This window comes from Limulus polyphemus, unplaced genomic scaffold, assembly GCF_000517525.1.
Source record: "Limulus polyphemus unplaced genomic scaffold, Limulus_polyphemus-2.1.2 Scaffold65, whole genome shotgun sequence".
Classification (NCBI taxonomy): Eukaryota; Metazoa; Arthropoda; class Merostomata; order Xiphosura; family Limulidae; genus Limulus; species Limulus polyphemus.
In genome coordinates this window covers 907,215-935,028 of record NW_013665675.1, presented here as the reverse complement: position 1 = coordinate 935,028, position 27,814 = coordinate 907,215, and the positions used below count along the sequence as shown (strand labels likewise).

At 31.9% G+C, this 27,814-nt stretch overlaps 1 protein-coding gene across 1 annotated transcript in view; it reads right to left on the bottom strand.

Annotated features, from left to right (window-relative positions):
* Nucleotides 1-13,256: 13,256 nt before the first annotated feature.
* Nucleotides 13,257-27,814, bottom strand: part of LOC106465058 (nephrin-like) — an 80,830-nt gene continuing 66,272 nt past the window's right edge. The window contains exons 8-12 of the mRNA XM_022393383.1: nt 25,658-25,960; nt 25,222-25,350; nt 24,014-24,126; nt 14,072-14,175; nt 13,257-13,941 (exon numbers count right to left, since the gene is read on the bottom strand). Of these exons, the coding sequence (XP_022249091.1) occupies nt 13,863-13,941; nt 14,072-14,175; nt 24,014-24,126; nt 25,222-25,350; nt 25,658-25,960 (728 nt within the window). The 3' untranslated portion in view covers nt 13,257-13,862. The remainder of the gene's footprint in view (nt 13,942-14,071; nt 14,176-24,013; nt 24,127-25,221; nt 25,351-25,657; nt 25,961-27,814) is intronic.

The window sequence follows — 27,814 nt, the reverse complement described above, 5'->3', positions numbered from 1 at the left end:
GCACTCCAAGCTTTAACTTGTTGTTAAACAAATGTTTAAACAACTCTACTTATTCAAAAAAGTTATATCACTATAGATGGTAGAAAACATGATATACCTGCATACCACAGATGTTTATATATATTTCTCAATCTTTTTACATAAAAGCACAAATGTGCCTTGTTGATGTAAAAAAAAAATAAGTTTTATATATGACTACCATAAACGTTAACTGATATTCAATTTTATTTTTGCTAAAACGGGGAAATTTTCCAATACTAATGTGAAAATTCAAAAATGTCTAAATATTATCATAGTAAGGAATTCGTTGAAATATTAAATCTAAGTATGGCCTTTTTTCTATTCAATTATGTAGGAAAGTATTGTTTGTAGAAACTAAAATTGGTTATTTTTAACCTCCACATTGGAGGTTAGCTAAACTATTCATAATTTCTTCTATAGATATAAACTTTTAAGCTTGTTAAATTGAAACCTCAATCCCTTAGTTTCCCTACGCTTACATAAACTATTTTAAATTTATTGGTTTGTTTGTAAGTTAACACAAAGCTACAGAACGGGCTATCTGTGCTCTGCCCAACACGGGTATTGAAATTCGATTTCGCAGACATACCGCTGTGCCACTGGGGGGCAAATTTATTGGTGTTCTGAAATACAATATTTTCATTAAGAGAAGGGTTTTTAAACTTGAATGAGAAGTTACTAGTATTATATATATATATATTACCTTTAGAATACCTTTCAATTAATTTCTATAGCACAATTTTATTTCTATTTGTAAGTATTATCTCTTTTTTGTCCCCCAGGGGGTCAACAGTATGTTTTCGATTCAATGCGGTGGACAGAACGCAGATAGCTCACTGTTTAGCTTCATGCTAAAAGAAACAACAACAATTATACTTTTGCCACAATAAATTTTAGTTTTACGTAGTTTCTTATAATATAAAATGGCTTACCAATGTGTTCAAATGACGAAGACTTTTGTTACGCACTATTAGCGACTAGACTAGAATGTGAGTGTTAACATGCGTACATTATTCTAAGCAACTCTTAGTCTTTAAAATAATTATATGAAACTTATAATGAAGTATCAACATTTTCGCATTAATATTATTTGTACTGTACTGTTTTACAGCAAAGCCATATTGGGTTATCTACTATGTCCACCGCGGATTTTATCATTGTAAATCCGTAAACTTGCCTCTGTCCTATCGGGGGACATTACGCATTAATATCTTCCATGAGTTATACGAAAACAATAATTTTATTTTCATTCAACTGCATTCTACTTATGCATTGCTTTATTCTCCCATTGCAGTAAGAATTTCGCATACATTATTTTTTCCTTTTTATCAATCTTTTATGTATTTAAGAGCTCTGAATGCAGGTACTTCCATGATTGGCGAAATCGTCACATCTTGTGTGAGCTACGCTTCAGGAAAGCGATTTTAGGCCACAACGAACAATCCGGGATCAGACGATAAATATTAACACATTGGAGTCACGTGATGTACTCTCTAGGAGAATCTGTCTACAAGCAATAACAAACAGCCTCATTCAACTTCTACGTGTCATTGGGCACATTGCTTCAATGGCCCCCTAGCGCTTAAACTTCCTGCTCGCGCGTAATTCTGACTAAAGGTACGCCACTTTAGCGCAACCAACACTTTGCTGAATACAATTTAATGGGCTCTGCTTAGGACATAAGGGGTGATAAAGGACACCTGGGATATTCACATAACGAAAATCTATTATTTCCAATTCAACAGTTCGTATCTGAACATGATTTAAAATGTTAGCATTGTAGAAACCCCGGATGCCTTAGAAGTTAAACATTCACAACTAACTAAATGTTCAACAGCCCTTTCAACCAACTTTGAGTTCGTTGGTTTTTCAAGGTACAAAATATTTTGACGCCGAATGAAAACTGGTGAGTGGACTAAGAGTATAATAAATGGTTGCCAAGCTCATTGGTGTTTTAATATTTGACGCAAGGTACAATTTTATTGTTCGCAGTTTTCAAGTTATATTAGCCAAACATAAACGTATCATTCAACTCAAATGAAGTAATAATGTATTGTCTTGAAACTGTAAGTTTGTAAAATACATATAACGATTTTGTATGCCGATAACTTCTACATTGTTTTATAGCTTTATGTATCAGATCTCGACAAAACACTTCTCTCTTCTCAGAATAATAAATTGTTACGTGGAAAATCAAGGCCGTGTAGAGGAATAAACTCTTATAGAGAAAATTTAGTCGAATATTTCAAGGAAAAAGTACTTATAATTTTAATATGAACTAGAAGCTAGATGTGCCAAATTGTGTAGTTTAAGGAAAGACAATTATCGCTAGAATACTATAGCCAGCTATGGCATGTGTTTATGAATAATACAGAGTACTTTAAATTCAACGCTTCACTGACATGGCTAATTAAAATACCTTTTATGATACTGCAATAAGTACATTACCTATATTCAAACTCTACACCATTAGTTATAAACTTCCAGTATCATTGCTTTATCATCAATTTTAACGTCTGAGGAATTACAATTAATACTTGTAGTACAAATGTAATAGCATGAAGTCGTATTAAGGTCGTTTTTACATATAATTTTGAAACAAGCAGAATGCTAACCATAAATGTAGAAGTATGTTATTCTAATATTTAAAGCTAATTATCGGTGTTCAATGTTTTTGTTCTTGTTTCGTATGATTGATAAATACTACTCCAGAGTTTTATAAGAAGTAATGAGATGTATATTTTAAACATTTATATATCAATATATGGTTTTATTCTTGTGTTTAAAATCGTCGAACCTCTTACTTGACAACATTAAGATTATTTTTGCTTTGGTGTTCAAAAAAAGTGGAGATGGAGTTAAAAAATATCGATAAAGACTTACGAAAACTTCTCCCTTCACTAGCACTCAAACAAGAACAGGGTCGAATGTGGTATAGTGATTGGTGTGCCGTGGTGCAGATCGAACTGCTTCATTTACTAGCATCCAAACAAGAAGAGGGTCGAATGTGGTATAGTGATTGGTGTGCCGGGGTGCAGATCGAACTGCTTCATTTATTAGCACCCAAACAAGAACAGGGTCGAATGTGGTATAGTGATTGGTGTGCCGGGGTGCAGATCCAAGGCCCGAGGTTCAAGCACATGATATTCGACTGCAAAAGTGACAGTCTATTACACTATTCCAAGAAAGATGTTAACTAGGTGGCGTGTGCTGCTAATTATTATTTTTTAACTTCTGGTCAATATTTCTTAATTTAGGGAAGCCTATACTTGACTCTCCAGGTTTGCAGTCTGACTGATAAACCTATGAGTTGCACAATGTGCTTTTCTTGTTGAAATTTAAGAACAACAAAACAAAATTCACATTCATATTTATAATTATATAGATAAATAAATATATACATGTTGTTCTGTAGAGTAGTTAATAATGTACTCTAAGAACAATGCATTTTTAGTTCTATTTTAAATATAAACAGGTTTGACTCAGTATGGATTTGAGAAACGGATTTCTTCAAAATTCTCAAAGTATTTAGTCACAGTGAGTCATAATATAGTTCGTAATTTTTATGTAGTGTTTCTGTGACATTAAGACAAAACTTTCAAAACAAGTGAATTAATTATCATTATTACTAAATTTTGTTTATACCTATAGGATTATAATAGTAATATTTGTTCTTTGTTGTACGTCCATGTAACTACTTCGCACGGTTTGGATAGATCTTCACCAAAATTCGTATGCAGCTTTATTAGATCCCTGAATAGGTACATGCAAATTTTCCGTTTTGCCTTTTCCGGTTTTTATGGACGTTTTTGCGTTTTTTAGCACCACCTCACCTCCTGGAGATGGATCTTTATCAAATTTGGTATGGTGTTTCATTGGGTCCATGGAGAGATACGTAAAAATTTTCAGTTTTTTATTTTGCGTTTTGAGTTTTTATGGGTGTTTTTGCGTTTCTAACGACTTCTCCGCCCCCTGTAGTTTGACCTTCATTAAATTTGGTGTGGAGGTCCAATGGGTCCATGGAGTGATACTTACAAATTTTCAGTTTTAAATTTTGTGTTTTGCAGTTTTTATGGGCGTTTTAGCATTATTACAATTGCGTAGAAGGGAACCAAGTTTTCATGTTCCAAGATAACCTTTCATTAATCACGAATTTACATAACTTCCGTTCAGGAGACAGGTACTCCAGCTCGTTGTAAATTAATTTCAACTAATGATATTTTTCAACTGAAGTTTTTTCCTTAAGTCTGTAAGAAGTTTATTTTGCCTTATGGTAGCTATCGTTAATTAGATTTCGTGGTACTTTGATATGCTTTCAAAATAAGTGATTAGGAAAGAAATATTTTATTTTTCCTGTTTTCTGTCTCCCGAAAATAGGAGAGTACAGACGACATTAATACTATAATCCATCCTCATGTTTTGACTCGATATTTCAAATTCTGAATTAACTGCTCTTTATGAGAAATATAAGTACAATACAACGATTTTGGGTGTCGAAAATAGGAAAGAAAATCGTTGTATTGTACTTATATTTCTCATAAAGAGCAGTTAATTCAGAATTTGAAATATCGAGTCAAAACATGAGGATGGATTATAGTATTAATGTCGTCTGTAGGGTGTAAGTCCCTTGAGTAAAGGACACGAGATACATTAATCTATATTTGTGACTGATGTATTTCTACAGATCGAACATTTTGAATAAAAGATTTTCAATGCCTTCTATTTCAGAAATGTTGCCCGACAAGGCAAGACAAAGTTAGATCAAGATTTATAAATACTAAAAGTGCCTCACGTAGACTTTGTACAATATAAATTTAAATTAAAATGTTTCTTTATTCGAGCAGAGCGAGAGTAATAACAATGTCATACTTGAACCTGTCTCTTCCTCTTTCTACTGCCGTAGCAAAAACACAAAAAAAACAACAACATAATGAATGATAATTTTTTCTATATCGATTTTCTTAGTATAAATCAAAAGAATAAATACGCGAAAGAAATTCTATCGCATTAACGATTCGTTGTTGTGCAAAAGATTCACACACAAAAAATACACCTATTAATGAAATATTTGTTAATAGAAACGGTCAAGGTTAATCAAAAAATAGAACAATCTTGTTTCTTGGATTTTTTTCTTGAAAAATTTGAGTCGTTACGATTTTTTTCTTGTTGTTGTTGTTGTTCATGTCGTTTCTCTTCATATATTGAACGTTTGAATCATTTGCGATATTTCACTTATCTGGACATTTATACATCTGTATTGTTTAGACTAACTTTTACCTATTTCACAAAGTCCTCTATTGATGTCTTAATAAATGGCCCATATATATCTGTAAAATAAACCTAAATAAAGTGCATTAATCTTAGAAGACAGGCTAGACTACTTTAAATATAGCTAAATAATATTGTAATACCATACTAAATGTGATTCTATGTAATGATGAGACATTATTTCCAGATAACAGAAACATTGTTATTTTTCATTCGTAAGTATGACATTCTGTTTTAATAACAACAAATTAAAAGAAAATAGAAAACAAAGGATTCTGCTAAAAATTTGGTTGGCAATTCCGAGATACGTTTTAGTTGATTGGCCTTAGTAAGGTTTAGGTTCCTTTAATATAAATTCAACGTGCAGTGGAAGTTATGTGCCGAAATGGAAGCTGAGCAGGTAAGTGTAAAGTTTTGTCTAATTTTATTCGTATGAAAAAGGATTTTATTCAATTGTAGAATTACATGTTTCTATTTAGTTTGCTGTCTGAATTCATCGAAAAGTTCTGTATAACGTTTCTGAAACGTGTTTTGTAGGTACTTAATTTTTCTCTGGTATATATATATATATGAGTGAACTTAACTACCAGGCACTAATTACCAAGTTATTTTCTGTTCCCGTGTATATTGCGGATATTATTTTGTGAAAACTAGTCTAACTGTTGAATGATGATGTCATGTACAGCAAATATGTGTTGGTTAATACGTAATATTGAGATATATACATGTGTGTGTGTGTGGCAGTGTATGTGTGTTTGATTGTATATATGTATATATGAACTAGTGTGAGTATATTTAATTATTCAATTATGTACAAGACCATAACCCTTTTAGATAGATAAAGAATCTGACTTGGATACTGAGGTGTAATATATTCAATATGGTGTTTTTTCGTATTTTCATAATACAGGTGAAGAATATGTATACTTTGGTCTTAGACTGAACTATTCATAATCATGTGATTTCTCATGCTTTTACATCCCTACCATCTGAACTGAAGGTGTGACATGTCTACCATATATATATATATATAGTTGAAAGAGTAATAGTGATCCCAGATACCAGAGAAGATCCTGAAAAACCACCTCATTATTCAGGAAATACACTTGGCTTGTTTACACCCACAGCTAATAGCCTCAGTTTGACGTAATTAGTGTTACTGTAATTTTTATTACTTTGTAAGTTGAATTTACATTATTTTGTATTTTTATTTTTTAACTTGTAAGGTTTCTGAATTGTGTAATATGGGCATAGTTTAATGTTTAACTTGACTTTGTATTATTATTTTGATTTATTGAATTTGGATTTTGTTTCGTATTATAATTTTATTTTTAGTTGTATTTTATTTAATGTTTATATTGTTGTTGGGGCATTTGTATTGCTTTTGTTGTTGTCGTGTACTTGTAATGGCATCATGCGTGTAATCTGAAAAAATACTCTGACAATTAATTAACTTTCAAATTCGGTTTAGATTAAAATGTTTAATTTCAAAAATTGGTCTCGGAAACCTTGAGATATAGAAAGATGGATATGACGATATTAATATCATCACATTTTATCCTTTCGTCTATAATGAATATCAATTATAATTTAGGTTCTTTTTTCCCTAATCTTATATGGAAGCATTCCAAATGTAGTTAGTAACTTCTTGGTAAACTGGATATACTAAGGTCGTTTGTTGTAATTTGCGCAAAGGGACTCGAAGGCTATCTGCGCTAGTTGCCCAAATTTTGAAATTACAGACTAGAGGGTAGTCAACACCACTCACCACCAACTTGTAAGTTACTCTCTTCAAATAGTAGGATTTCACCGCCACTCTTGTAACGCACCTATGGCCCCAAAGTGCGGAGCATGATCTTTTTTTTCGGTAACGGCGATGAAACATGAAATTCCCGATTGAAAGTCCGGCATGGTAGCCATTAAGCCTAAGGACCTTGTGCTTTATTATTTTTTACGCACGTTTTTCTTTGGGATGTATGATAAATTGGTTACTAATAAAATTCCTGATAAAAATTATTTGATAGAGTATAAATTATTTGAAAGTATAAAGTATTTCAGGCTGTTTTTAAAATAGATACTCACTCAGTTTTTATCATGTAATGTCGATCTGCCTTTTTTTTCAATTAGTTTAATAGCTTTTCTAACATCTTTGTAAGACAAATATTGGAGCAGCGAATCTAGTTTTGTAGGTAAGAATGTTCTTTCTTTGTATATTATTGTCGTTCGTTTAAACCGTTCTACTTTGATCGCTCATAAATATCTATATCAAGAAAAACAAACAGAAGGTATTGTACTATAAAAGCAAAGGGAGGTCTAAAAAAAGACTTTCACAAAGTCGATTTTACGGCATCAAGCAAATCACGAAAACAGAGCAATTTGAATGATTTATGTTGTGATTTAGAAAGAAACGCTTTGTAATTTTCTTGTATTTCCAGATCGACTTTTATACGACTCTTAAGATGAAAGTAACCTATATACTTAAATCTATTGTCTCACATATTTCTATGAAATAGAAACAATAAAATGAAATTCTAAAACGTTTTAATCACAGAATGAAAGTAACTATTTCCAGATAATTCTCATTATCAGCTTTTCTTTAACTATTTAACATCGCATTCAGAAGTAGTAGTTGATATTTGGGTGAACAGCGGCAATCTAAGCTATTCCATTTCGACAATTATTGACTGAGCTGTAAGTTTTTCTCAGAATGAAAAAAAAAATGGGGGGAACCTTCATCATCGAAACGATTTTTTTCATAAGCTAGATGTCAGATTTATGACCTGCCAAAAAGGTCGTGAAGAAAAAAAAACTTTTTGAGTCTGATTGTATTAGTCTTCTGAGCTTTAAACTTAATCTAGAAAACATTGATTTCATTTCTTTCACCTACGTTCGCTCTGGTTCGTATTTTCTAAAAAAATAATAATATCAGATGGTTTGATGAATCTTTGAGATTTCAGTTCTTCATCTAACACGAAGAGCCATGACGTTTACTTCATTATTCAGTTTGGATATTTTTATATATATATAATTTTTGTTGTTTTAATTTCCTTGTGAATTATTTTCAAAGTATTTATTACATGTAAAGCAGTAGGCAAAGCTAGTTGTAAGTTTTAAAATTCAGTATTTCAGTGCCCCCCAGTGGTACAACGGTATGTCTGCGGACTTACAACGCTAGAAACCGGCTTTCGATACCAGTGGTGGGCAGAGCACAGATAGCTCTTAGTGTAGCTTTGTGCTTAATAACAAACAAACAGTATTTCAGTTTTACAAAAAAAGAAGTAAAATATATAACGTAGGCGAGTAAGGGAAGGACCAACTGTACCAACCTCACATACAAAAATAATTAATGACTAAAATGAAGTAGTTTGCAAGAGTGAGAGTCAACTTTATAAAGCATTTACGCCATAAAAGCTATAATGTAAATTAGCGAGAAAATTAGCTAATCGCAATGCTTTAATGTTTATCTTGAATTAGTGAAAACATAAATTGACTCTTATTCAACACCATTTGTCTCTCGTCGATGATCATATATATATATATATTAAATAAGTGATAATTAATTTTTCCTTAATGTTACAGCAGTGAGTCTACGGACTTACAATGCTATTGTCCGGAGTTCGATTCCCCGCGTTGGATCCTACAGATAAGCCCAATGTCGCTTTGCTCTATTGCGAACAAACAAACAATGCTACTGTCATTAATATTATTAGTTAAAATGTTCAATATATATAGTTTTATTAATTTGTATTGTTACACTTTTTATCATAGAGGCTGTCTTATGTTGTTAGCTTAGTATATGGATTTCAGAATAACTTAAATATCCTCAAGGGATATTATTTGGTTTACAGCTGAAAATATCGTTAACAGTTGAAGCACCTAACTGATGAAAAAATATAATCTTTACAAGAAAGAAGTGATGTATAGTTTTAATCTAAGTGCTTAGCTTGTTTTAAGTAAAAATCAATATTAATAAAAAAGAAGTCAAATCCACTTGTAAAACGCTACACTTGATAATAATTGGTGATACCTGATGTTCATTCTTTTAGAACTGCAAATTAATTTAATAAGTATATATATGCGATCTTAAACTTTCATAACCATTCAACAAGTAGTAGTTTAAACTGCTCATTTATCATAAAAACTATCAATTTAATGTACTTATCAAGATGAAACAACTAGGATATACTACATGATTTCTACCCTTTTTTCCCCTTTGTAAAATTCCCTGCTTTGAGAATATGCCAATAACATTAAGTAGTGAAGAGGAACAGTGTGTTGGAAGTGTGTAGGAAGTAACGAGAGATATTACACCACCGTTGCATGTAAGACTCTGTATCATTCTATTTTACATTAAATTTGAAAATACTGACAACGCGAAATGTCATTTGCAGCAAAATACGACAACAAAATACTGTGTATAGATTTATTATAACACAAAAGTTACAATTTTCAGCATATTCTCTTTCTTTGTTATTAATATTGCCAAAACCTCAAATTTTTATTCAATCTACATAAGAATAACGAAACCAAGCGTCCCAGTTTTAAAATGAAATATTTGAAAAGTTATGTAAACATTTGAAATTAATAATTATAAATATTGTGTCATTTGTGTGTTCCACATTCAAAATCCTCTTCGTGTGTATTCACGATCTTCGTTTATTTTCATGAAGTTTGAAAAAATAAGCCTCATTCAAAGTTAAACTGAAGACTATCACAACTTAGCGGATTTCACCTGTTCCTAGGACTGTCATTTGACGGACAGAACCATATTGTTCTAGGAACAGGATCGCAAACTTGAAAAAAAAAAGTTTGATTGTGGGGTAAACCCATTTATAAATGTTCCAATATTATAAAGTGGGTTGCGTACGTTATATTAAAACCATTTTTGATATGCACATCAGTAAGTCACGTGGAATTCACAAAATATATAAATTCAAAACAAAATTTTAACATTATTGGTGTTACATATGTAGCGTGATTCCACTGAACATCTGGGAATAGTATGTACCAGTGCTTTCCAACGAAAATGTTCATACATCCAGATCATAAACATTACTTAGATCGGAAATTTATAATTTCCAAGGTGGAGATAACCCTTGTACGTAATGGATTTGGAAAGTAAAGAAAAGTGGATCAGTATGGAGCACCTGGACCCTCCAGAAAGAAACCTTCAACAACTTTTACTCCAGCTGTAAGAAAATGAAGCGCGCCATCTTCTAACAGGTGAGAATCCACAGACATAAAGATAAATAGCAAAAGGATCACCTTATAGAAAAGCAACACAAGTTGTTTCCTCAACATATCTGTTTAATTATCGCGGAGATCGAACGGCTTTAGAATGGAATGGATATTGATGCTATTCTTTACAATTATTTGTTTGTTGAATTTCACGCAAAGCTACTTGAGTGCTATCTGCGCTAACTGTTCCTAATTTAGAAGTGATAGAGGGAAGGCATTTTGTCAATACCATTTACCACCAGCTCTTGGGTTACTCTGATCAAATACTAGAATTGACCGTCACATTATAATACCCTATGAATTTTTGTGCGATAAGACTGTTGACATAGGTCCTTTGTTTAATAGATTGATTACGAAAGCACAAGTAGGAAAAGTTTTGTGCTTTAGACATGAAATTGTTACGATAAAGCCATTTGCAATGGAAACTATGCTAAATAAATATTGTCAACATGTACGGTTCTCAGGTAGGGTATTACCGGATTATGTGACATAGATTATAACAACTTAGTGAAGATCCAAAATCGTTTTATATAACGTTCTCAACCACCGTATATTGTTTATCATTTACTAAATGTAATGAGGTATTGATGGGACGGATAATTTTCGTTCGAAGATGAACTTGCGTAATACTATATCATAAAACTTGTGGTAAGTCCTACTTTCGTAATGTCCTATTTTTGTAAGCTTTAATCGAATTTTTGTATTTTCAAAGAAGGCTTGCTTCGTTGTGCTATTTTTACTTTCGTTTTCCTTTTGTCTGGAGGTTAACTATGATCTATCTTTTATATTTACATACCTAGTAAGTTTCATATGGGAACTTAGAGACACATTACACGTTATATAGGTAGATTGGTAGTGTCAAAGTATATAGGAGATATCAAAACGTTGTATAACGCGTGAATTAGACACAGGAAAAACTAAACCCTGTTAAAAGAAGAAAAAAATCAACATAGGAAATACTTTTAATGCGTGTTCACTTGCAATTTACTGTGCTTGAGATCTATCAACGGTACCAGAATTTTGATAAAACAGGACTGAAAAACTTTCAGCTCAGACAAAGTAAAATTATTTCAGAGCATGGAGAATTTTCACATGTTATGACAGATATATCCGAGAAAGTATCTTAGTAACAAATTCACAGTGACGTTGCTAGATGTGACGTCACCACATTTTAACGGGCACTATTTGTGATGTTTGTGGACCATAGTGAAGGAAGATTCAATGTGGGTTCTTTTGAAAGTATGATATAACGCAAACCATCCATCACCCCAAGAATGTGCAGTATGTTTTTGTTCAGTGTATAAACCTTTAGTGCTAGAATTCTGAAAAAAATGTTTATATATCTTTTGATGTGATATGAGTTGTTTTACACAATTATTATATGACAATGTATTATATGTAACTAGATGAGAAGTTCCACTATGAGTATATTGTACCGACTCTAAGTGCTATTCAGGGGAGTTATCGCATTTCACGCACTGAGTCGGGGATCTATTTGAAGAGTGTCTGTGCTTTAAGTCATAAGTATGATACCAATAGCAGTGTAACCAGACGATTAGATGTTTCCAATTCTAAATCTGTCTTGAAAATAAATTTGTAAGTACTTCGAACCATCCCAATGCTCTTGTAACGGAAGGAAACTGCAAGTGATATGTACTTAAATATTTTAGTCACTGAACGCTCCTTCTAAATTTGAAATTCTAGAAGGAGCGTTCAGTGACTAAAATACATATAACAGCTCAAATACATATAACAAAAAATTCATATTTGAGCTTAGGCTTCATTTATATACTTATTTAAAACATTAGTTACCGCCCTCTTTAGAAACCTTGCATAAAATTGAAATAATCTTCACTGTATTAATTTTTCAAGGATAGGAAAAAATTAAATGGTTGGCCCAATATTCCTGATAAAAATCACATTCAGATATTTTCTTCCACATAGAACTAATAATTATTAGAGTGATTTATATCATGAAAATAATGCATATGTATAAGCAATTCCAAAGGATGGACGCAAGAATAATTCCAAAGTCTAGAGATATATAACATATATTATCTTAATATATTCATTTTGTTTCATGAAATGTGAATGTTGTTATTGTTGAATTTGTTTTATTATCTGAAAATGTACTGCCCATACTATCAGCAGGCAATGTTTTCAGCACTGACGATAGTTGGACACTAAATACTTATTATTTTAATATTAAGTATTAATATCAAATATTGTTAATCAGAAGATTTAATGTTATAAGATTTGTGTCAAGAATATAGAACTTGAACGAGGAAGGTAAGCTAATGAAAGTATTTATCGTAGCGTTTGTCGTAAGTAATGATTAGCTGGGTAGCGATAAAACAGAACAGCATAAAGCAAACTTACAGTTTTCCGGTAAATAATGTTTATTATGATTAATATTTTACATGTATCTGACGCTTTTTATGAAATGCATTTGTCTGGAGTGTAGAAATGGTTAAGGCTTCGGTCTTCATTTGGTCATTAAATATCGTCCTTTACACTCCAGGCAGATGTAGTCATAAAATCCTCAAATACAGTGCAGCTTATTAAAATGAAATATCTCATATTATACCATATTGTAAAAATACACTTCATATTTACACTATATTTTTTGTAGAACGTAACAACAGTATTTTTCGGTTATCTTTGAACGTGGTACAAGAAAATAAAGGAACGTTTTTAGTAGAAGAAACAAAAGAACCAGTTTATTCAGGTATACACACTAAGCACGAGGATTCATTTGCTCAACCAAAATGGATTGATGAATACATAGATACAAGAAGGTGATTATAATACGTGTATTTAAAACGGCAATCCAAAATAAAATGTTTTACAGGAAAATAAATACATTGCTTCCTTTTGCAACATTAGATTATTATTATATTTATGTAATCATTTGACATTACATAACATTCATCAATACGTTCACTTTAAGGCTCTTATATTGAGCTTTACTATTGTTTTCTTTTATGCTCCATTTTTCGGGATATTTACAACGTTCATAAAATATTTGTTAAAATCTGAGAATATATTTAGCAGTAATGTTGTTAGTTATTTTTTACAATATATTATTCATGGATAATTATCATTATTTTAATGGAATGCTTAAAAAAATGTAAACATTTCAAACTTTTGTTCTCAATAGTGGGAAATGTAAGTATTATAAACACTTTCAACATCATCTTAATGTATGTTTTCCCTGCAAGTAAAACCTCCAAGTTATGTTTTTAAACATCTTTTTTCACTTTACATTTTCTCTGAAGGGAAAAAAAAAGTAATAATTCAACGGAAGGCACCTGTATTACCACACATAAGGATATTTAAACACGGGTATTCTCTATGTCGGAGTCTCCAGTATTGTAGCTCAAGCCAATTAGTTTTACCTTAGTTTCCTTACATTTCAAACTGTAGTCACATGATGCTGCTTCTATCAGTTCCACTTGATGATATTTAAACACGGGTATTCTCTATGTCGGAGTCTCCAGTATTGTAGCTCAAGCCAATTAGTTTTACCTTAGTTTCCTTACATTTCAAACTGTAGTCACATGATGCTGCTTCTATCGTTCCACTTGATTCTGGCAAGGTAGGACTAAGTCGTTGAGCTTGTAGAAGAAGAGGTATTGACGCTGGAAGCTTTAGAGAGGATAAATTGTTATGTTTTCTTGGAACAGCGGTAAACAATTGAGTCATAAATCACAACAAGTAGCCGAAAAGATTAAAATGTTTTAAACAAACTTTGTTTTTCTCTTCTCAATCAACATAGTTTTATCTTAACTTTATTGTAGATGTGGGTTTAGCAAATATTTAAATAAGATTTTTTTAAAACTTTGGTATGAATTTTCCATTGTATCAAAGTACGTTTTTCGATTTGAAAATAATTAATTACTTAAACTGCTAAATATTTATACTTAATTGAGCTTTACTGAAATTCAAAATGCGCTAATGAATAAATTCAAGAATAGTTTGCTGATTATATATAAGTTCTATTTAGGAGTATGGTAGGGTATATATATATATATTACCACTTTTATATGATAATGCAGATGAGTGGCGGAACGGGCGACATGATTAACACCTATATATTTGGTTTACATTGAATTCCATCCTTATTAAAAAGTCGTCACAGGTAACAGAGGTTGAAGGAATAAATGTCACAACTCATTCGTGCAATGAAAGAGCAAAGAAATGCATAATCTCGCGCTCCGGAATTTGGAAGACGAATATCTGTAACACAGTATGTAAAAGCACCTAAACATCATCCTACCACATGCAGGAAGGACTGCTGCTATCATTGTCATACGTCGAAGACTGGTCGTCCTGGGACCTCATATTATTCAGAAGGTGGTTACTTGCAAGTTGCACTTACCCTAATGAACTTTAAACAAGGTATTTCACAAAATATTCGTCCTTCTAAAGAAACATAAGCCACGAGTGAACAAGTTTTTCTGTAAACACATTACACAAATAAAGACAAGCTGCAAAAGAAGGTACGAAAAATACTTTACTGGTGAAACAAAGATGTCCAACAACCTGCACTTTATTGTCTCTGTATCTTATCTGGCCCTACCAAACTGGGTCTTTAGCCAAACATTTGTGATCAAAGAGAACTTAGAAAAGATTGATTTATGTGTAGTTCTTTATGCAAATGAAGTTTATTTGAAACACTTGAAATAATTACTAAACGTTTATGGATATCTTATGACTTATTTTCTCTTAAATGTGATTTAGAAATTGAGACATTGTTCATTTTCGCTATTTTGATAAAATATGGAGCCATGATGATAAGTTATTTTCTTGAATATATTTTTACATTAACAATTATGGAACTAAAGATTCGGGCATCACTTGGAAGAGAAACAACGATTAAATATTTGCAATAAGTTAATATCTTGAAACATAAAGATGTCTGCATTAAAGATTATGAAACTTATGGCGCACTGAACAATAATCATAATTGTTGCACTGAAACTAAATATATAATAACTTCAGATTTTAGAATACACATGCAAAAAATGTGCATATGTATGAACTAATCTAGCTACCGAACAATAATAATGGCTTATGCAAAGTGATATTTGGCCATTTTATTTGTCTATAAAACAATGAAAACGTGAAGAAAATATTTAGGTAAAAACGGGTTATCTCCAAGACCTTTAAGATTCGCAAACGTTCGTAATAAATTTTAACATGCAACGTAATAGAAATATGCGCTAGAGAACGTGATAACGTGCCATATTTGTACTTTGTAGCACAGTAACCAAAGCTTGTTGTGAAACGTTTCGCACATAATCGCACGGAAATCCCTATTTGCTCTAGGGCGAAATAGTGGCTTAATGGTTAAAGCAAATCTAGTTGGATGAAATTCCCTAAGACAAGTTGGTTGAGTTCAGTATAGCTATCCCTTTCTTGTAAGTGCGATGATAGTCACGCTGTGCGCAGACTGTCGACTAAGTTATGTTTTGGCTTGCAAATTTATATTTTCTATTCACAATACCAATCATTTACGAGTAGGATGTGTCAGTAGTTTCATATGTTCTATTTGCTGAAGTTTACAACCCTGTACATGTAATATTTCAGATTCTGCTTAAGTACTTCATAGTTGGGATAAGACACCTAAGATTCACATGCCATTCCTTTATGATTTATGTAAATATTAGATAAATTATGGACTAGTGGTTTCGAACTAGTTTTATTATAACTGAACCTTATTGAATACTAAAAGAGACCCTTAAAACTTTTGTGGTCAAATTATTATCTTTATTGCAACAGTACTTCTTTAAATATGGGCTTTCTTGAATAATACAAAAGAATTCTAATCGCAAGCAAACAAAATCTAAGTTCACTTTTTTTACGCCTGAAATTAGTTAAGCTTTTATTTAGTACGGCCTATATTCGATAACGAGATAACTCAACATTGTAACTTGTGCACGTTTTTATTTTTAGTTTAGTTAGAGTTAAACTTTACCATAATTAATATTATCAATAAATAAACTTATACTTTTATTCTACGGCCTAATGCTAGACCTTTTTAAAAATTTTGATAAGCTTTTAATATATTGTTATACAAAATATCTACTATAGTATATTTATATTCGCTTTTTGTTTACATCCGTCGAAATGAAGTGTGCGCGAATGCACATTTAGAAAATAGATGCGCGCGCATTTACAGTGCTAACAGAAACTGTGTATTACTATAACAAACAATTAATAACGTCCGAATGAACTATGTTCATAGCTGCTAAGATTATATAAGATTAGGTTCTATAGAATGAATTGCAAGGTTAGGGCTATATAAATTCAAATGCTAGACTTCAGCATACGCCCAGCAGTATGAGGCAGATATACAGACATGAGATTAAGATAGTAACAATCAGTGGATACATGGGACAAAATAAAGCTTTTTACATTTATTAAACACTAATAAAACTCGCGTTGAGTACTTCTTGCAATTGCAGTCAACATTTTATCACCAGGTATTAGTCACATACGACTAGCATATTCAGCCATATCATAAATGTGTTATCACTTTGAGCACTCGTTTCCTTCTATATTTCATATGTAGGCCAGATAGTGTGAGATAGTAATGGCACCGCGAGCCTAATTAGTTTGAAAGCTGTCTTCTGATAACTTTTATTTTTACTGTATTCAAATACGTTTTCAACGCAGAATATCACACAGCAGGACATTCGACCTTGTTTTCACTCGCCGAGTTTATAACAAAAGAAATGCAGTAAATCGATAAAGCAGGTTTCACGAAATAAAAAAAAACATTATTCTGAATGATGACTTATGATTCTTATCTTTTTCGCAATAAAGCTCCCTTGGGTACCTTAGCATAAAATTTATGTTATGCTTGTACTTTTGCACCGGCATAAAATATAGTGCTTTGTATATCCGAACTTGTGGGAAATATCAGACTCACTCATATTTTGTTATACAAGTGTGAATATCTATTGAACGATGAGACTTATTGTGACCAAGGACAAATTATTATTAGTTTATTCGAACGTATTAAAATTACTTTTTTTTTTACTTTACAATACGTGAGAAATAAATATGGTACATGTGTAACTAGACAAAATAAAAAACAAATTGTTCTGTCTTGGCAATTCTGAAGAAGTCAGCATGGTGAATGTTATTTTGAAGAAAACAACATATGCTAAAATAATATTTTCCCCTGACTGAATCAGATAATTATTGTAAAATATAAGTGGATAATCAAGCGATGTTGTCATTTAATCTAATAATATTGTATGAAAAAGCAAACAATTTTGTGAGCGTGGATATTCTTCGTTTGTAGTAAAGCACAGAGCAACACAATGGGCTATCTGTGCCCACTAAGAGTATCGAAACCCGGTTTTCGGCGCGGTGTGAGCCCATAGACTTACCGTTGAGCTACTGGAAAACTGGATCTAGATGTTTAAAATGAAATAACATAAAATATAGCTAGGTTTTGATTGAAGACCGTCAGAAGATATGCGAAGCAAATATAAAATTAAAAATACTCACACTTTTAAAATATCCCTTTTTTTTTCCAGAATCATCAGAATTGTGTCAAGTTACTTCAACCATGAAAACCGATAGAGTCTTGCATTCCGAGCATTTTTCCGTGACAGTCACTTGGATCAATACTAATGGTTTAACAGTCGTGAGCGAAAAACATATCAGAAAAAGAGTTTTAAGTATAATTCTCCTTTTAGTTTCGACAAATCATTTTTATTTTTTTACTTTTCTTGGTAAAAGTATAAACAAGTGCAAAGAGCTATGGCGTCATACGTGGTAATTACTATTCTTTCCTATTCGTTACATAGCGAAGTTCAATTAAGATTTTCCTCGTAGCTGATTCCTGACTTTTGCTTCATCATTTCTAACAAATGAATCGCATTGCTTCTTAAGGATACAAAAGAGAACGTAAGAATTATTTAAGGTGTGCTTGCTACCCAGTAGTTCATTCGCCACAGGAACCGCGAACAGCACGATAAATTCTATGTGAATATTAGCATCATACAATATTTCAAGCTAAGACAAACGCAAAGTCACGCTGATGATTATCATGTATTAAAAGTGGCGTTTCTTGACACTGACGTAAGCAATAGCTGGAAAAACGTATTATATGACAGATTAATGAATCATACCTGATCTGTTTGTTTGTTTGTTTTGAATTTCGCGCAAAGCTACACGAGGGCTATCTGCGCTAGCCGTCCCTAATTTAGCAGTGTAAGACTAGAGGGAAGGCAGCTACTCATCACCACCCACCGCCAACTCTTGGGCTACTCTTTTACCAACGAATAGTGGAATTGACCGTCACATTATAACGCCCCCACGGCTGAAAGGGCGAGCATGTTTGGTGTGACGGGGATTCGAACCCGCGACCCTCAGATTGCGAGTCGAGCGCCTTAACCACCTGGCCATGCCGGGCCTATACCTGATCTTAAGAACAAAATATGTTTCAGATTCGATTAAAACAAATACATATATAAAGCTATCAAAATTTAAAACGAACATCTGTATTTTCATATTTTGGGTTGTATAAATCACCATATTAATAATTCATATTTAAAACAAAAAGAAAGAATACTGAAATGATGAAAACAGGCAAAACATATTGAAAAACAATTCTGAGTAGATTTTGAAAAAGTTATACAAATTCAGTTTTAATAAAACGTGAATCTTGAGGATCATTCCTTGCAAAGTATTAGCTTTACTTGAGTTTCTCTCAATTTTGACGGAGTCCTAAAATAAACAATATTTTATTGTCTCTATAGCGCCGTATTATCGAATGAATTATTTTATTTCTCTTTATTAGATAAATAAATATATAAGTAATAATACATTGCACTCAACACTGCTCACTAATTAAACTAGTATTTGCTACTGTTGTGCCTCTTCTAATAATATCTAAAAAATTGCCTACTTTTACACGATTAACAAAACTGTTTTAAACGCCTGTTATATTCTGAAGCAGTGTAAAACGGTTTAGTGTATAATCAGACCATACGTAATTAATTACAAATATACTTTTCCACATACACTGACTATCAAATGACGTTACTGGTCATCCTAGGAATTATATTTTACTTTGATGACGCTTTCTCGTAGCCCCCCAGTGGCATAGCGGTATGTCTGCTGACTTACAACGCTAGAAACCGGATTTCGATACCCGTGGTGGGCAGAGCACAGATAGTCCATTGTGTAGCTTTGTGCATAATTACAAACAAACAAGCTTTCTCGTAATTGATGTTATTTATCTGCATAGGGTGAATTTTCCTGTATATACTTGAAATTTTTATCGTTTTTTTTTTGTTTTGTTTTACAATCAGAACACTTTCAGATAAAATAACAAAAAAATAGCTTTCAGTGGATGTAAAATCATATGCATGAATGCAGAAAGTACAGAATGCCTTTTGGGATAATCAACTTTTTTAAATTTAGTATGTTGTAAGGATATCTATTGGCTTAACGAGTTTACTTTCAACGCAAGAAAAACAGCAGTAAAAGGAACGAATTGAATGTTTATCAAGAGGGAATGACTGTTGACATCAAGATAGGTTTTTGCTATTAGAAAATTATAAAAATATCTTTATATTTCTGTAGAATCATCCCGTATAAATAAAAAGCACGTAAAATATTTAGCTGTTTAATTCACTTTGTGTGTTTGTGAATTTGTACCTTCAGTTCTAGAGATAACGGGACCAAATATTGGAGATAATAGAGGAGCTTGATTAGTACATTGGTGCCTCTGTAGATCTTGAGTCTCCTTTGAAAACCGCAGCGGAGGGAGCTGGTACTTTATGCTAGTCACACATAAAAACAATAAAGAATTAAATCAGTCTGTACTAGATACACACAGAATTTCAGTAAGAAGAGTTTACGATAGCATTTCAACTATAAATTGTTTGTTTTATGCCGCTGTAGACGAAGCCTTTCGCTCAGTATATGAGTTCATAAGGCCAACTTAGTGAACAATAAACAAACTTTTGGCTCAATCGCTATTCAAATCATAAACACAACAGACAAGATATAGTTTAAATGCTATTATACAACCCGATTACTGAAAACACGTACTGGATCCGTGAAGAATGATGCGATTGAAGTTATTATCAGCCTTATTGTAATGCAATGTCGCACACATTTAACATCTATATATCACGCTTCTTCAGCTAAAGCGTTCTAGACCATTAAGCTGTTAATGTTGTTTTTTTATGCGTTGTAGATTTAAGTAAATGGGGTACTTAAAGTTTTTAACATTTTTCGGACTGTTAAAATTAGCGTAGTTCTGGGATTTGGAAAACACTTATCTCTAATAAAAGTGTGCAGCTCCCTAATTCACAAATGTTTAGCGTTAGTTATAAACATATTGATTCGTATTAATTGTGTTTTAATTATTATAGCTAGAAAGAATTTTATTTCTAAATAAATATCGATGTCCTTAAATTCCCATTGTATGCATTTTTTATTTGAAAAATAAGGCCCTTGTGATTTATATACGTCTCGAATTTAAAATATTTCATATCCAAAACCAGTTTGGCCGGAAATAGCCTAGTGGTTAGCGTGTCGGGATGCGGATCGAGGGTTCCAGATGTGATGTCTTTGATTACGTATTATAAAAAAATATACTCAGTCATTTTATTCCATTCAAAACAGACGGACAAAGTCTTTATGCGTCCCCCGGATTTACAACGCTAAAATCAGAGGTTCGATTCCCTTCGGTGGACACAGCAGATAGCCCGATGTGCACATAAACACGTAAGTCTTTATATTGGCGAGTCTTGTGGTTGGCGGCCTTCTTCTGGTCAGTAGAAGAAACTTAATGGCAGATATATCCGAATCTCTAGCCTAGTCTTTTGTGTAAAGTGAACGTCAGGTGTCGCTCATGTTCAGAATTCCAATTATAAAACTAGTTAAAATAACTTTTTCTATTCAACAATTAACAAGTAACAGATGACTAATAGATAAAAGAAATAATTTCAAATAGTTCTATAATTATGCGTTTAAGAAATAGAAGCTAGTAAAAACCATAGCGATACAATGCAACGGTATTGTGAAATAAGGTAAAAAGTAATATATATATATATATAGAATTGACTCACAAAGTTCTGCGAAAAATATCGAAACTGTCGAGAAAAAAGCATTATAAGTCAGAAAATAAATAAATCGGGACTGCTTGAATACAAAAGTCAACGTAGGAAACGAATTTGGAAGAGGTATTACGAAACGTAAAGTTAAGTATGAAAAGCTTCAAACTGGGCTCAGGAAGTTCAAAGAAGCAAATAAACTCCCTTTTGGCTAAATAACACCTTCAAAGTTTGTATTAAGGACATTTAATATAAAACACAGTAAAATACCTTTACTATTATTATGGAAATAATGTTATATGCGGATATAAAAATCCCTGAAAATCAAGAGAAAGAGAGTAGAATTATTACAGCTTCAATAGCTATTTTCAGCGAGGATCACTGTAGTTGACTGATATTCAATAAAATCAGTGTATATCCATGTACAGATGAGATGCACGAGACCAAAAGGTAACATAGTTTAACAAATTAAAGAAAACTTTAACGGCAGTTAGAAATTTAGCCCAGCATAGACTTAACAGAATTAGGCAAAAATTATAAAATAGTTTTCGTAAAATACTTTGAATGTCACGCATTGTTCTTAGCTAATCGACTTTGGTTAATTAATTTCACGTGGAGACATTTGTGCAGCTGGAATCAGTGCTTGCAAAACATGCTCATGGTGTAGCGGAAATTCCTTCCAAATATGATGAGGTAATGCATTTCAACAGGTGGTAACTAATTAAGAAATAATGCATACAGAATTTAAACAAGTATTATTTAAAAAAAAAAAAGCCGAAAGAGAAAATGCCTCAAATTCGTATTTACCATTATTCTTCACTTGACATATATATTCAAGTTGAATGCCCCCCCCCCCCCCAGTGGCATAGCGTTATGTCTGCGGACTTACAACGCTAGAAACCTGGTTTCGGTGGTCAGAACACAGATAGCCCATTGTGTAGCTTTGTGCTTAATTCCAAACAAACAAACAAATCAAGTTGAAAGCTGCTCTTTCTGTTTCATGTTCAAGTAACATTAAAATACTTTTATTTGAATTATGAATTGCATAAATTTACCTCTCATTGTATTCTACGTATAAGTAAAGATTTCACAATACGCACATGAACAATATAATTTTGACTAATGTAACTTTTTCGCAAGACTCAGTGTTATAAATGACGTTTAAAAGTAACTTATACTGACCTATAAAACATCATATACGAATTGAAAAAAAGTATCATTGTTAAATAAGTCTTTATGATGCGTTGAAAAATTAGCCATAAAATGTCAGTAAATAATATAACTATTTTTAAAGTGATTGGTGGATATGAAATACATAAAAAAGGACTTTACCAAGGTGTAACAACTTTTTCGAAACTTTTGGTTAAAGCAATAGATAGCTTAAGGAATAAGCGAATACATTGTCACTTGTCCAAAGAACAAAGGAATTGCGGCATCTTAGTCTGCTATAATGTCTCAATTATACAATTTGTTGTTGCTATTTTTTAAGGTTCTATAACCTATTTTGAAAAACTGTCTATTTATGTGTAAATTCGGGATATAATAAACCTTTTGCTTCTTACTCAATAATAGCAGAACTTACTCGTTTTTACTCGCTCTGATATTTAATTGATAGTTAGAAGCTAATCTTATAAATTACTATTAGTAAGTGTACCGTTTTCGTTCAAACTTTACACTTCTATCTTAAATTTATGCTTTTAACTCTTTAGTATTTTTAAATGTAACAATATTCCTGTCTTTCAAACACTCAAACAATTACTAAAGATTTTGAGTATTACACTGATTTTGCAAATGCCTGGCAATTTCGCTTAAAAAACTCTTAACTATTTGTAATGATACTAAAAGAGAATACGTCTTGCCAACAGTAACTAAGATGGAGGAGGTTAATAGAGTAGATTCTCAGGTTTCAGGAATATACGAAACGGGCTTTCGGAATACTTTAACTCGATAACATTGTCGTAACACTTGAAGACGTTATGAAAGCAAAATAAAAATACACATAAAATACGACGTAATCAAAATAAAATTTGTTGTTTGTCTAAAAAACTATTAAGAAAAATAATAGCTAAATTCTATTTTCACACAGCCCCAGCAGTTTTCGGGCTAAAATAAATAATTGGAAAATAGTATACTGTAACATTATATTATAAAAGAATAAAACAAATGTCCTTATACCGCTGGAAACCGGGTTTCGATACCAGTGGTGTGCTTACTGACATATAACAACTGCAAATACCTAAAATAAAATGGATGAGAATAATGATTCCAAATATAACACCCGTTTTTCATCATGATAAGTATTATCGTGAAGGAGTGATAAAAAAACAAAGCGTATCTCAAATGAAAATAGTTTGATTCTGAATAACAAATGAGCACTGTACACCATTTCAACTTACTTTATCATTGGTAATAGTATCCCATGTTGTGTACGTATCACCTTGTCCGTTAGGTTTATTGTTTCCAACATCGTTTTCTTCGTGACCACTATTCACTTTCGCTGAACTTGTTCCTAAGCAACACCGATTACTAATATTAAGCAAATCGATACAGTTTGATAATGGGTTGTTATTCAATACAAATGTCTTTCATTTATTGTTAAACAAGCTGCTTCAGTTACTAGTCACACAGTATCACACATTATGTTCCTATCTAATTAGGATATATATATATATATATATATATACACACACAAATATACATTTATATGAAATAACAAATGATAAACAGACTCTCATTTATGTTATGGAAAGAAAGTATACTACTACAGGATATCAACATTTGAACAGTTAAAGTTAAATTTATATGTATGTGTGTTTCTGTGTGTATTATATCTACGAAAACCATAAACTGCCACAATAATTCTACAGGCATATGATATGAATAATAAACAGCGTAATCAGCATTTTCCGACGACAGATGAATACTTTCATCGTTTCGCTACAAAACACACACAGAAACATGCACACTCAAAAATGTGACGATAGTGATTAGTATTACAAGTCAATATAAATAGAACTATACTTTAATATCCAGGTTTCGCATTATTTAACAACTTATTTTTCAACATATGTGTGCATAAGGAGTTTTCAAAATAAGAAATGAGACAACGTTTAGAATAATGTTTATGGAGATTATAGTCCATATTGGTAAAAATGTGATTTTTATTTTACAAATAACATCACTATATTGAAAAGTTGGTATTAAGGATTCGTTCTTTTTTAACTTCTGGTTTACAGTATTTAGATTGTCATCATTTAGATGATGGTCAACATATTCTTGCTTTCATAAAATTGTTCGTATATAACTTTCTGAAATTATATCAAGTACATTTATCGCAATTAAATATTAAAGCTACTTTACAAGGGCGTTTGAATCCCAGTTATCACAACTGAGGTTCATTATTACTTTACAAGGACATTCGAGTTCCTGTTACCACAACTGAGATATATAATTGCTTTACAAGGGTGTTTGAGTAACAGTTGTCACAACAGAGATTTACAACGGTATAATAACGGGGTGGAAGTTCCTTAGTTAAATTATATTGCAAGTAACAAAATTAACTTTCATATGTGTAGCACAACTAAACAAAATAGTTTTGTTATACCTTTCGGACAATGATATTTCGCTCTAGCTTTCATTCCTAAAACAATCAAGCATGAAACCAGAACTAAACCAGCAACAATGGCGACCAAAATTGCCAGTACTGGACTAAATGTCATCTGCCAAACAGTTTCTGGAAAGAAAAAAAAAGATACATATATGTGTGAGTCCAAAACAATTATATCGTATTGTTTTAATTGTATTTCACTGAAATCTTATTACCATTTTGCTTTATTAGTTGTAACCTTCTAGTACAAATAATGATATCAACTAATAATACTTTCAGTAAATCATTAACTTTGTTGAAATTATTGTCACACATTCTTTATGTGATTGTTGTATTTTAGATTGTTGTATTGTATTTGTTCTCTACTATTTTATAAGTGTGACTTAATTCAGGCTTGATTTACGTATCACCAAACCAAATCATCAGTTTCTACCTGTCTGAGATTGTTTTAGAGGTACGGCTAAAGTACTAGTTCGAAGTACTACAGCATTACTCCTTCCTTTAGCGTTCACAGCGTAAACTATAACGACAAAATTCGTCCCTGGGGGAAGTCCTGTGGCGTAGAATCTGGCATCTGCTGAGGACAAGTTAGCTCGAAGCTTATGGAATGTTGTATCGTGGACCTCCATTACAAAATGCTGGCTTAGTCCTCCGTCATACCCTTCGAAGCATTCTAATTCTATTGAATGTTCCGTTTGGTTTTGAAGTGAACAGTTTGCCACGGCATCTGGTGGACCTGGAGATTTAAGTGTTAAGTTATTAACATGAAATTCAACTAAAAGTAAACGAGGACTGGAGTTTTAACTATAACATGATGTTATCAAGACGTCTAACTTGGTCGTAAAGATTGTTATGAACTAAAAAGAGAATTGTTTAAGGATGGGGAATTATAATGATGCACTTACCTTATTCCTCTTGTATAACAAACAAGTAAAAAACTTCTGCATAAGTAAACATATATCAACAATACAGTAGTTGTTGTTATGAAAATTATAAAATAATTAACTTATTAACAATTACAAACTCCTGTCTAATAACAAGTTTAACTAACTTATTTTATAAATTATTAATTCAAGATGTATTCATCGTTAGTCACTTTAACTAAAACTATTATGGTATCAAAACTGTTTAGATAAATAATTTATGTACATCATTTTGTTTTTTAACATAAAATGATGTACATACATTTTTGTTGTTTAACTCTTTCACAGCCATGGAATATTGGAATTTTGTGTTATTGTGAAGAGAGAGTATTCTCCATCAAACTTATTACCAGTTTGGAACTTCAGAAAAGTTATGGAATATTTAAAACATGCGTATATAATTGTTTTTATTGTGTATCTAAAATTAACCTGTCACTGGGAGGCTTATCTATCTTAAAATATGGCAGTGAATGGATTAACGCAAGGATAGAATAATACCCGTGTTGTTTCCCACTGCTGGTTTAATGTAACGTTTTCTAGAGACCCCGTCTTCTTGCCTGTACATTATTCTATCAAATATAAATGTTGACTGATCACTTTGTTTATGTTCCACGTGTCTTATCAATTCAATATTTTTCTTCCTTGGGTACCATATATATATATATATATGTGTGTGTGTGTAGAATATCTATAGTATATTTATAAGCAAAACTCGACGTTTACTTTTAATTGAATTTTTCTTTTATAGTTTATCGAAATATACCATAGTTATTGTTCAGACGTTCATAAAGCAGAATTTTATTAAAACTATATATAGTTAAAACAGTATTTTCATTCAGTAAGAGATATCTCTTAAAAATAATAACGTTTAAAATAGAATAAAATAAACCCTCTAACAAATTAAGCTAATAATGATATATATATATATATATACATGTATATTAATTGGTATTAAATTAAGATTTTTAGATACATGGAATTATTAGGCACGTAAGTTTAAGAGATATTTTTGAGCTGCAATACAGATTTATTCAGCAAGTAATAATAACAATAAGAATGCATTGTTAAAAACAGTATAAAAGGACACTGAACGAATTCCACCCCTTTCCCTGTGAAAACTAAGTGCTTTAGAGAAGAGTTACATGTTCATAGTTTACACTGTAGTTTTTCTGTCATCCACTGCCCTAGAATGTGCCCCACAAATATACATCCTATAAAACTGCATGAAATGATATTATTCCCAGCAGTAGTAGTAGTGTAATTTCAGCTATGGCTCTCCCAGAATAGAAATGTCGCACGTTAAAGCATGTGGAATTGAGTATTTGGCTAGTTGCGGAAACTACATTCGAACAAAGTAAATCAAAATACCGCGTTACGCTAGAAGTTGTTTGCAATACTTTGAAGACGATGCATGAAACTGACACTATTAATAACAGAAGTGGCTGAGATAGAAACCTCTCTTTCAAAGAGAGGTTAAATATCCGAGGGTATGTGCTTTTTTGAAATATACGATGGCTGAGTCCAGATCTGGCTAAATACCTCGCTATTGTTACAGAAATGAATGTTACATCGAGAACAGTAAGATATACATTAAAATGGAATTGTAGCGGCACGAAAACTGCTGCTGAGAATAGGTAACCAAACCTAAAGGTTCAAATGGACATCAG